Below are 13,007 nucleotides of genomic sequence, written 5' to 3'. Positions count from 1 at the left end.
TCCATCAAAACCATGTTAGTGAGGGGATGTTTGTGCAGAAGTTACCATAGAAAAACAACTTCCTGTGCTGAGAGATGTACTGTAAGTTACTCACTATAATGGGGGTCCAGGTAACCATTTCGAGGGTCCATGGTGAACAGCGTCCCCCGGTAGGGCAGGGTGTGGTCCGCAAGGTGGGGCAGGGAGCTGTGAAGTTCTTTCTTCACCAATTGGGGGCGCTCTTCTGTAGAGGTGGATGGTTCCTCGCTCAGTTTTCCAGCTGATGTGCCCAGAACTGTGGTCTGCCCACCGATGGCATTACGTCTTTCACGATGATACGGGGAACCTGAACTGTCATCCTCTAAATGAGAGAAAAACAGAGAGAGAAAGAATTGTTATTAAATTTTTGCCACTTTCATTACAGTACAGAATGATGACAGGAATTGATGGGGTGAAAAAAACAAAACATGAGAAATGGGATCTGGAAATGACACAAGCCAGATTCAAACTCAAGTGGCCCACATGAGCACAACAGATCAATGTGTAAGAGCACATTTAAATACAAGAACACAATCTTACATTATCAAATGCAGGAATGTAAGGATCGTTTGCAGAATTTTAAGCTCCACAATACCGTATTTGTACAGTTTTAAGCTATAGCCATACATCACAAAGTGCACTCAGGTTTCTGGACAATTCAGTTATGGCTCAAATACATATGGATCTGCTACAATTGCGCATCTGTGGAGGACATCTGTGCTATATGTCAGGACATATGACAAAAACTTCATAGACACATCTATATGAACAGTGTTTTCTGTACAACAAACAATGTGGGAGTGGAAAAAGACATAAAGACTGCTGCTTAGATGCTTAGACGTGTTGTGTTAGTTTTTAAAATCCACGTTTAATTTATATAGACAACTTTAAGTTGGCCTTTTGTAGACTGATTTTCTGAAAAGTGTAAACACTGTAGCTCTGTGACAGTGCTGTGTTTTTTTGAGCAGCCCAAAATAACAACACTGATTCAGCCAATGGCATAAGTCTAAGGTGGGACTTACCTGTTTGTACAACTCATGACATGTTGGTGGAGTGTTTGGGAAACCTGTTTGAAAACAGCCACTAGTGGTGCAGAATTACACAGTTAACCTTCAAAGAGATGGTTCACCCAAAAATGGAAATTCTGTCATCATTTACTGACTCTCATGTCATTCCAAACACATATAATATCTTCTTATGCATTTCAAAGGGTTTATTAACAACATGAGGGTGAGTAAAAGATTTTCATTTTTGGATGAACTATCATTGTTATATCATAACTCGCCTTATAAAGAGCACAGCAAAGGCAATCTTCACAAGGCATGTTCACACAAACCTGCATACACACACACACACACAAACATAAAGAGACACTCGCAGATAGACAGACGCACAGACAGCAGTAATAAATACATGGAACAAGCCTGGTCACGCTGAGAAGTCCTTGGGTAGTGCACAAAGGCAGTGTTACTAACATTTGCTTTAGGGAGCTCTTTATGGGTTTTGGTGTGTAAAATCTCCTGGGCTTGCCCTCTTGCAGGCAAATGTGCAGGTTCACAGCTCCACACAAGAGCAATGGTGTCTCTGTGTCTGTGCTTGCCACAGTCTGTGAAATAAAACAGTCTAACATTCAACATCACAGCAATAGTCAGGCAAGGATTTCCCACAAGCTTGCTCTCTCTCTCATTCTCTTTTTTTCAAAGACACGGAATCCCATGGAGAGGGCAGCTGAGTCTTTCCCCTGCATTCCAAACTGCCCAATAAGTGGCCTCATGGGTAGTATCAACGCCCACAAGCTATCCGCCTGCTCTCGCTCTCTTTTTCTCTCTACCAGTCTTCTAACACTATTCCTGCCTCTCTCCTACACACAGGCGAGCACACACACAGAAAGAGATGTACTTTCCCTCTTTCTCTGTCTGTAAGTAATCTGTTCTGGCGGGCAGAGTTGGACATGTTCCCCACAGGGACGGAGACTCCAGTGGTCTAAAATGGGGCCGGGAGAACCAAGTTTACAGGGCTTTGCAGGCTTTACGGGGTTTAGTGCTTGATCTTTGCTGAAGACACGTAACCCATTACCTGACCCCATCTGGGTCACAACCTTTCAGGCTAGAAAGAGAAGTGTTGCAACACAGTCCTCTAAAAAAACTTTCTACCCCCCAATGCACTGCTGTATAGAATCACTCAGTGCTTTTTAACGTTGAGAACTTCATAACTGCTGCTGTATTGGGGTCAATGAGGACAAACTCACATTTGTAGAGGAACCAGATGATCCCAACTGAAGTTGATATTTCCAGCTTTCTTTCCACCCAACATTTTGGATTTCAAAATGAACGCACTTTAAATCCACAACAAATTTTTAACAAAATTCAAGACCATATAACCATATGAGACCATACGATTAACAAATCAAAAAGAGAACAGGCCTGTGGAAAGCCTGTGAGAGCTTCTGTGACAGAATGAATGGAATCAGCGGGTGCTGGTGGAATGGAGCATTTGTTTTTTTGGCATGAGACAGCATTTGTGACCCAGGTCATTAAGCTCAAACTGTAAGCCTCCTCCGGTTTGGCGGAGTTTAGTAGCTTGTTTTTGTTGATGTGAGTGTTGCTCCAGTGCTGGGCTGTTTTAAAATATCTCTGAAACTCTGGCGTGGAGTCACGGAGCTGGAGCCAAACTTCCCGTAGCACTGGAACTCAGGTTAGCGAGATGCCACAGCACTAACGCTTGACTTGCTGTAGCTCGGAAAAACCAATTAAAACTGCAGTCTGTGTGGATTAAAGAGTGTATTTGATTTAACACTGTGGAATACACTTCATCAACAGAGAGAGAGAGAGAGAAAGAGAGAGAGAGAGAGAGCATTTGAGGTTCTTCAATCCATGTAAAATGACAGCATCAGTTACGTTTTAAGTATTTAATCCTATACTGCATAGCCAGTGATCTTATTGAGGGAATAATAGCACTTATACAGTTAAAGCGGGATTAATAGGCCAGCTCCCACAAAACTACAATATTAACATAAAGGGATTTAAATATCACCCCATTACCGTCTCAGACACACATACAATGATTTTAAAGAGGATGCTATGGTATGAGTCTAAACAAGTAAAGAAATAGCATTCCACATACAAACAGGTCACGCAACGAGACCATTTTACCAACACTGGCTTGAGCAATTCTCACCCATTATGTAGCATTGAAATAATCCTATGAATTCCCCTCAATCTAAAGTAATATAAAGTTAAGATTAAATTAGTAAAGAACATTTTAAAGTAGTGGGCCCATTGACACTGATTATTGTGCTAAACTAATATCCAAAACAATATAGGAGAATAAAGGTCCCCTGGTTTCACTTTCACTCAATTCTGAATTTAGTTAGAGGTAAATAAACACTCTTCCTGTCCTAAAGGGGAAAATGGAGTCCAATTCCCCATCTGGTTGACTTCAATCACCGAAAAGGTCTTTCATCAAAGTTCTATTAGTATAAGCACTATGGTGACCATTATAGCTGAGATATGCCATCCAGTCCTGAGGCTGAAACAGCAAACTCTTGGGACTATGTACCTCACTATGGGTTATGAAGACATTAATGCAGTGTTGCGCCAAAATTACAAGCTCATTATAGGTCAGAATTTCATTTTTGCCTTCTCTTCAAAAAGTAATTATGTCGCTTGTGTTGTATGATGCTGTACAGTTCCAAAAGGATTCAGTGACTAAGTCTTTCTTGTTCTCATAAGGTAAACACAAAATGACATTCTTTACCCACTTCTTTAATGTGACATATTTATGAGTGAAACAGGATGTTACACAAGCAAAAAAGTGGGTGTTCAATATCATAGTCTGCATTCAGTTGTGGAGCACTACTACCGTCCCGAAACAATAACAATATGGCACCATTTGGTTAAAAACTATTTTTATTCCCTCAGAATAATGTGTACTGTGCGCAATGAGGCCTGGAATAAAATGACCAAGGCCACATTTCCCAAAAGCACCATAAGCACAAGTAGATTGCAAAAACAATCATACGAATCAACTTAAAATTACAGGCTGTTTCCCAAATGCATCAGAACTTAAGTAGTACTTCAAAATCATTGTAGATCTACGAGTACTTGCTTAAGAGCATCGTAAGGACATAGACTTATGCAGCCACCTGCAAGACAATTGCAAAATTACACTAAATACAATTTAATACAGTTTAGGTTGAAATCATTACAATCTATGCAGTAGTACATAATGTGATCAAGTTTTTTATTTTTTTATTTTATTTTATTTAAATATAATTTATAGGTTTTTAATATCCTCATCTTCCTTTCAGAGACTCAAGGGCGTTGTTGCCCAACCTGCAGCATTCTTGTGCAGATTTGATGTCAATGGTAGGTAAATTGTTTATAAAATTACGTGCAATTACTGAAATTACAATGACAACACTATACGGTCACATTTTAGCACTTGACATATAGACAGCAACTCTTAAGAAGCACATTGCATGGGGGCCTGCGTAGCTCAGTGAGTAAAGACGCTGACTACCACCCCTGGAGCCATGAGGTTGAATCCAGGGCGTGCTGAGTGACTCCAGCCAGGTCTCCTAAGCAACCAAATTGGCCACATTGCTAAGGAGGGTTGAGTCACATGGGGTAACCTCCTCGTGGTCACTATAATGTGGTTCTCGCTCTCGGTGGGGCACGTGGTGAGTTGTGCGTGGATGCCGCGGGGAATAGCGTGAAGCCTCCACATGCACTATGTTTCCGCGGTAACGTGCTCAACAAGCCACATGATAAGATGCGCGGATTGACGGTCTCAGACGTGGAGGCAACTGAGATTCATCCTCCGCCACCCGGACTGAGGCGAGTCACTACGCCACCACGAGGACTTAGAGCGCATTGGGAATTGGCCATTCCAAATTGGGGAGAAAGGGGGAGAAAATAAAAAAAAGTAAAAAAGAAGCACGTTGCATTTTCAAGTTAAATGCAGTTTTGGGAAAAGCACGTAAAAAAAAGGAAAGAACGTTCACAATTTGCACCTGAAGAATGCGAGCTAAGATCATTCGTTATCTGGAAACAAGGCCCTGGACCAGTAAATAGGGCCAAGTTTGATTTCAAAATTTTGATACACCACTCTTAATGGCTCTGCAAGCATTCAGTGGCGGGGGGTCAACAGCCTCTTGATTCATTCAACAAACAGCTGAGGAGCAACATACTGTATCGGACTCTCTCTCTCCTTCAAGCTCTCATTTGTTCTCATCTACTCCTCATTATTCTACTCTTGTTTCTCAAACCCCTAAAGAAAAATAACCAAATAAGCTCACATGTTTCTAGAACTTCAGATGATGTCTCAACAATGTCTCAAACTGTGCTTAGACATCAAAATCATAGATTTCGATATGAACTTAAACATTTCTCATTAAATTTTTCCAAGGCCAAATTATACAATTTCATTTTTTTTTTTTACTGTATTTCAACAATTGTCTCATTCATGTCTATATTTACCACATTTCTCCAAAGGAATTTTAGAAGAAACATTTGAGACAAAGTTTATTCTTTAATTAAATAGGACTGAGAACTCCATTTAATCTCCTGACAAACAGCAACCTCTAAGCAATAAAATGTACCTCTGGGATGGGGTGATGTTTTTGAACATTTCTAAACCAGAGTTTCTGTTTCAGGAGCCAAACGGTAATAAAAAGTGGGTTAGAGATGGGAGAGAGAGAGGAAGAGGAGGGCAGAAAAGTGTAGGGAGAGTGTCAGAGAAAAACATGTACATTGGGGGAGAAAGAAGGAGATCCAATAGGTAGAGAGAGAGAGAGAGGGAGAGAGAGAGAGAGAGAGAGAGAGAGAGAGAGAGAGAGAAGCCCACATCAAGTCTCAGAGAGTTTGAGTGGAAAAGAGAGAGACAGAGATCAAGAGCCACACAAAGCTGTGACATGCACAGACCTTAGCAAGGACAAGGGCAGAAGGATAAATGTATTTTTTTACTAATTTCTTTGCTTTTTGAGCATTTAACCATTTTCTTATATATACAGCATATACTGCACATATTTTGTTTTCTTCCTTTTTTCCTTTATCACAAATAATAGCCTCTTATATTTCTCACAAAACGCACCATGGTATTACACTTGTTTATTTATTTTCAGACATGGTCTTTGATAATTCCATGTTTTTGACATGTGTCATAGTAAAACCATAGTATTTTTTTAAAGTTCCATGGAGTACCATGACAGTATCATGAAATATGAACATTCAGTACCATGGCATTACCCTGGTAATGGCATCATAGGGCTTTTACGTTTTTCTTGTCTTATCACTCTTTTCACTTTCTCTCAACTCTGCTCCCTCACTCTGACCTCGTCATCACCTTTATATAACTGACACTTCTTATATTACTTTCTCTTCATTTCTTTTAATATTCTTATAATGTTATTTTCCGTATTCTGTCATTAACATTTATAAATATACAGGACCTTAACCCAATAATATGGTGGAATCATTGTACAATAATGATGTCAAGATGGTACTATGATTTGAATGGTTATCATGGTAGCCTACAAATTTTAATGGTATTTTTCTGAAAGTGATTAGTCTAATGGCTTATTAGTTTCAACAAAAACAAACTGGCCTTGGCTGAACCAGACATCTACTTTAGTTTATGTCAATATTCTATAAAAGACTAATTTAATGTCTATCACTGAAAGCGACACGACCGCTCCCATAATAGGCTAATTAATAAAACACTGCAGGTGCGCGAAGTCGGAAATGCGGTAGCAATCAATTATAATTTTTTTGATGAACTTACAACACAATACATGGACTTTTTATCTGACCTGTTACTTGCCTGAGGTAATGGCACTTCAATGCTCCGGGGCGAATTCCAAACTGCATTTATTGCTTCCTTGAAGGGCGCTGCTGCGGGAGGGGATGCCACTCGAAAGCTTGTTCAAAACGAAAGTGAAAAAAAAAAAAGAATTCTCGAAAGTCTCTTCCAAAAGACTGTTAGCGAAGGGTACTGTACATTCATACAGTAATGCCATATTTTCTTTCAGAGTACCCACTTCAAGGGCTCTGCACTTCAGAGTAAGTATAGGGCATAGGGAGGATCACTTGCAATTGGAATCCGCTCCCGATCTGCTGTAGCGCGCGCTCTTAAAGGCACCTCCGCTTAATTTTTTTTAATACGCCCGAGATTTACAAAGAAATCTCATAATAACACATTATTACTGTTATTGTGAGATTATTACGAGATTTTAATTTGGTATTATTAAACTATTTTAATTTAATTATTAAAATCTCTTTTTCTGGATGACCAAAAGGGCATCTTTAGATTTGTGAACGAAAGTGGCAGGGGCTTTCCCCCTGCTGCCCTCGTTCTGTGCATGTCACAGACACAAAGAACAGCAGAGAGAGAGAGAGAGCCGGTCAGAGAGGGAGAAAGGGGAAAAGAGTTGGAGCTGAGTTGCCGAGTCTATTCCTGTTGTACTGAGAGCTGGTGAAATACTAGAGCCTAGGCTGTGTGCCTCTGATCAGGGCGGCAGTGAGCACAATTACCTTCTTTTCAAATCCTTCAGTGACACCACGGGAAAAAGGAGGACTTTGAAACTTGAAAGGCAGGGCGCTCGCTTTCAAACCTCAAACGCGAGCAGGAAAGGGCTCTGAAATTTGTTCAGTGCTCCCCATCCACCATTAGCTTGTTTCTTCCTCTCGCCTCCAGGCATTTAAGTGATTTTTGAAAAGATGTTAAGAAATTCAATCACTACAGAAGGAGAGAAAGGGAGCACAATCATTTTTCCTCTCTCCTTCTCTCTTTTTCGCTCTTTTTTGGTGGAGCAAGGTTTCCCCCCTGGTCCACAGAGAACAAGCTTGCTGTTTTGTGTTGGGGTGAATAGACCGGTGAGTCTGTGGAGCAATGGTGGAGACCAAAAACGCAAAAGGAATAAAAGAATGCTGAGAGAAAATCTAGTGGAAATAAAAGAGAAGGGTTGATGGTCAGGGCCGTGGAAATCCTTCTCATCTGCCTTCTGACATGTGTAATCTCAACATCAGAGGCCCGCTGAGCCCAAAGTGCAACAGCACACTCACATTCATCTGAAAGTCTGGTGGAAACTTTTGAACTCTGCACTGTAGCATGGCTCAAACAGGAATCGTTTTATGAGGAAACTGCCTAAATGAAAATTGTTAGATTGTCTGTTTTAATTGTCCCCTAGGAAAGAAAAATCACAAATAATGAATAAATAAAAAAAAATAAAAAAATTAAGTAGAAAATGTTTCTCCTAGACAGCAATGAGATTAAATAAACTGTCCATTTTAATTGTCCCTAAGGAAAGAAAAATCACAAATAATAAGTCAATTAAATAAGAAAATAACATCAAACTTTTTTTTCTCCTAGGCAGCAATGAGATTACATTAAATGTAGAGCAAAAGGAAACTTTTGCTTAAATTTCCTGCTTTTCAGATTTTTCGTCTGAGAAAAGGGCACTAGTAATCTCACAAGTGTCTCCTCAAGAGTTTCAGAAGAGATCTCAATGTTACAACTTTTCTCAGATTCGCAAAGTCTGCAATCAAAACTGAATACTGAAACCCAAAGTTAGCTCGAAGTTAAGAAATAGCGAAATATTTTGAAACCATTAGTAACACCTTACAATAAGATTGTATTTGTTAACATTATTAACAGTTTTTTTAAGATTAACTAACAATGAACAAAATATTTACAGCATTTATTAATATCGACAACACACTTTTTTCTTTTGCATTAAAAGTTGTATATTAACTTTGGTTAATGCATTATGAACTAACATGAATATTTAACAATGGTATTTTTTAACAATGAACTTTAACCAAGATTAAGAGATGCTGTAAAAATCACTGTTCATTTTAGGTTCATGATACAGTACCTAACATGTACAAATTTTAAATACAACCTTAATCGGGTTGACCTAAGTGTTACCAAACTTCTGAAAAGTTTCAATATTATTTAGATACTATTCAATATTATTTTAAAAATATAACCACCAGATGACATTATTTCTTATTTATTTATTTATTTATATACATTTATGTAATTTATCAGACCAGCATGTTATGCATGTAACTTTTTCTGTTAAAATATTTTCCCCTATCCAAGCTTAATATGCAGAGACAACTATAAGTAAGCTATTCATATGTTAATTTTCTCAAAAACTTTAAGCACTGTGCTTCTGTGGCACTATGAAAATTTCTCTGTTTGTTTTGAGCGACCCGCTTAGACCCGCCCCAACAACATTATTTAACCATGAGTTGGGGGCGAGACTATCTCTTTGTTTGACCAACAGCAGATGGGGGCGTATTCAGAAAGCTGTTTTGAAAACAAAGTTTATATGCAATTCTATTTGGTGGCGCTAGTGTCAGAGCAATTCCATACTTCAGCTTATTGTTAATAGCAAGACGACAATAACACAGGAGAGACCATTAGGATGGGTATGAACTTTGCTCTATTGACCAGTGAGAGATGTTTCTGGCTGTGGGACGGGAGCCTCTTAAGTTAAGGGTGAGTGTAAGGGCGAACTCAAAAGCAGAGCCTTCTTCCTCATTTACTGCTGCTCTCTGCCCACTCTTCGACGAATGTCAATAATTTCTCAGGCCGCTCAAAGTTGAATGGGCTCTCCCGCTGCCGAGCGGTCAGATCATGCCAGTCAATATTCAGCGGGGTAGCGTAGAGGCCATTTGCGTCAGAGTTGCAGGCTGTTGCATATTGTTTCCGGTGAGAACAACGGCTTGGGCAAGAAAAAACAATGGAGAAGGCAAAAGGTTAAGACTGAATCTCCACCTGCAGATGTTTTGAAGGGTTTGTTGTCAATAATTGAGGTTAGTTTGGCTGGGGAATCTATTTGTGGTGTTGGTAGGGCCGATATGTGGGGAGTTAGGGGTCATTCAGACCAAACACGTTTTTGCATGGTAAACATGTGGAATTTCCAACCGTTGCACATCCACATTTTCAGCGTCTTGCACAATAATGTAAAGTATTTTAGACGCTGTGTCAGGTAAAAATGAATGTCAGCTTTTAAAAGTCTTTAGACACCTAGGTTCTGTTATAAGTATTGTGCTGCGTTTAGCTTTTTTTAGCATAAGAATGCCTACGGTTTCTTAGTGTGGAGGAAAGTAAAAGCCTTTCCTCAAAGATTCCCTCCTCCTGTGAAATAATATTTCCCTCCTCATTTGTCTATTTTTTCCTTTTCTCTTGCAAATCAACTTGCAGGAAAGGCTGTAATCTCCACAATTAACAATGTGAAGAGGATGCAGACATTCCTGTGCTTGGCACTCATATAATAATGCCACCCTTTCCAAACAGCTTACCTGATTCATCAGCTTGGCACCTGCGTTAAAGACCAGGTAATCATTGGCGTTTAGAAAATACTCAAGGAGACAGTGAGAGGGGGAGTTTCAACAACTCGGTAGCAGGAAAAGAGCAACGGGATTACCACAAGTGTGTGGGATATTCTTTCGTTCAACTCCTCGGCTCCTCGTACAGTAAGAGGCAAAGAGGTTCTCAAAGACATATCCTTTAACCCCCACCAGGAGAGGTTTAATGCCAAGCCAACACACCCTCAAAGATGGGTTCAACTTCCCATTGTGGAGGACAATAATGTGATACAGCAGCAGTATTTACAATACACTGTCGAAAACAAAGCAGAAGGTCTGATTTGCATGTTTTGAGCTAAGAAATGTTCAGCCAAAAATGAAAATATAATCATCATTTACTTACTTTCTTGCTTTCCATGTATCACAGGTCATACTCGACCTGCCCCGAGCGGGTTTCGAACCGGTGATCCTCGGCATGGGAGTTGGATGCGCTAACAAGGAGGCTATAAAGCCATGGTAGACTCAGTTGCTAGCATGTCTCTTAACGAGGTTTAAGTGAGGTTTACACACTGCACAGCTATCATGTACCAGCTGGCTACCATTACACTCAACCCCCTAAACCTCACTCCCCTCTGGGTCATTGCACCAGTGTCACCGGTCCTACTCGACCTGCCCTGAGCAGGATTTGAACTGGCAATCCCCGGCATGGGAGTCAGACATGCTAACAAGGAGGCTATAAACCCATCACGTACCAGCTGGCTACCATTACACATGGAACACAAAAGAAGATGTTAGGCAGAATGTTAGGGACTGACAGCCTCAGATACCATTTACTTTCATTGAATCTTAGTAAATCGTGACTGAGGCTGTCATTTTGCCTCACATCTTTATTTGTGTTCCACGAAAGAAAGAAAGAAAGAAAGTCATTTGGGTTTGGAACAACATAAGGGTGAGTAAATGATGACAGAATTTTCATTTTTGGCTGAACTATCCCAGATGAAACAGTACATAATTTTAGAGAAAATAATAATAATAATAATAATAATAATAATAATAATAATCAACTATAAACCATACTACAAATTGTATTTATCTTTTTCTTAAAACAACACAAATATTTTCTGTACTATTTAAAGGGCGCTACAAATTTTTGATATGGCTGCATTCAGTTGTTGAAGAAAATTCAGCATTGTTTTATGTACTGCATAAAACAACACCTGCATCAAAATTAATGTTTCTTTAGAACACAAATTACCTTTTATTTGTTTTTTTTTTATCAAAAAACGCTGTGATTTAAATTTCCAAACAGCTCCCGAAAGACAGACTGAGAACCTTAGAGACAAATGAAACTGGTGTAGAGTGAAAATACAAACAGACCGATTTAAAAGCAAGCTGTTAAGTCTAGATCACTCCAGAATGTCTACACCTTCTCTAAATACAGCCTAAGCACTGCCAAAGGAAAAATCAGACTATATCTTAAAATAAAAATCACAGAATGTTTTATCATGAGCCATATAATTCAGGCTATGAGAGCCGAGTAAGAATAGAAATGTAAATGATTCTAGCATCAGGGGATCTCAATGTATGAAAACAGGAAATTTTCAGGAAGTTAGTTTGAGGTTTAGTGATGTGAAATGCATTTATTAAAGAGATAGATTTAAAGTAAAAAAGTACATAAATATTGTTCTGTTTCTCACCCACGCCTATAATATCGCTTCTGAAGATATGGATTTAAACACTGGAGTCATTTGGATTACTTTTATGTTTTCTTTATGTGATTTTTGGAGCTACAAAGGTCTGATCACCATTCACGTGCATTGTATGGACCTACAAAGCTAAGATATTTTTCTAAAAATCTTCTTTTGTGTTCTGCTGAAGAAAGAAAGTCATACACATTGAGGATGGCATGAGGGTTAGTAAATGATGATAGTTCACCCATTTTTTTGGCAAAAAAAATCCCTTTAAGCAAAATGACAGCCTTAGTTAACATTTACTTTCATTGTACAGAAGAAAAGATGCAATGAAATTGAATGGTAACTCAGGCTAACATGTTTCCTAAAGTCTCTTTTTGTGTTCCACCAAAGAAAGAAAGGAAAATTGATTTGGAACAACATGTGGGTGATGACAAAATGTCATTTTGGGTGAGCTATCCCTATAATATTTTACAATAAAGCATTGTCAGGCTAATTATCAGAAGGATTCCCCTCGCTTTGATTTACAAAAACAGCCTCACTAACTGCTACTTATGATAAGCATCTTGCAAATTTAACAGCTCAATTTGGTTGCACATGCACCCATGCACATGCATCTGAGTCCTGTGCAACACATTTTGCCGCTAGGTCTCTACGGGGACCCAGGAATGCTGGGCATCCCTGATTCCCTTCCCAGCAGAAGTGGGGAACTGGAAAACATAGAATCAAAGACAAGCCAAGGCTTCTTCCCTCTTTCCATGTTCAACTCCAATCAGCATCACTGAAAAGCTTGAAAGCTCTCCTGGAACCTCATCCACATCTTCTGGGTGTAACAGTAGCATTCTGAGAGGCCGGTCTTGATACTCAGACACGTTCCATCAAGAGTACATGATTGTGTCTGGAGAAAGCGCATGCAGAGCTGCAGAGCTGGAAGTGCTATCAGAGGGGGGACAATGGTGCATTTGGGCTATTCAGAGTT

The 13,007-nt window shown here is 39.4% G+C and overlaps 1 protein-coding gene across 1 annotated transcript in view; it reads right to left on the bottom strand.

Moving 5' to 3' along the window:
- The window catches only part of LOC127434715 (transcriptional activator GLI3-like), a 158,744-nt gene that overhangs the window by 97,510 nt on the left and 48,227 nt on the right, over positions 1-13,007 (bottom strand). The window contains exon 3 of the mRNA XM_051687628.1: positions 95-340. Coding sequence (XP_051543588.1) covers positions 95-340 — 246 coding nt within the window. The remainder of the gene's footprint in view (positions 1-94; positions 341-13,007) is intronic.

The sequence above is a fragment of the Myxocyprinus asiaticus genome, chromosome 44 (genome assembly GCF_019703515.2).
Source record: "Myxocyprinus asiaticus isolate MX2 ecotype Aquarium Trade chromosome 44, UBuf_Myxa_2, whole genome shotgun sequence".
Taxonomy (NCBI): domain Eukaryota; kingdom Metazoa; phylum Chordata; class Actinopteri; order Cypriniformes; family Catostomidae; genus Myxocyprinus; species Myxocyprinus asiaticus.
Note: the sequence above shows the minus strand (reverse complement) of the source record. Positions and strands in the feature narration are given on the sequence as shown.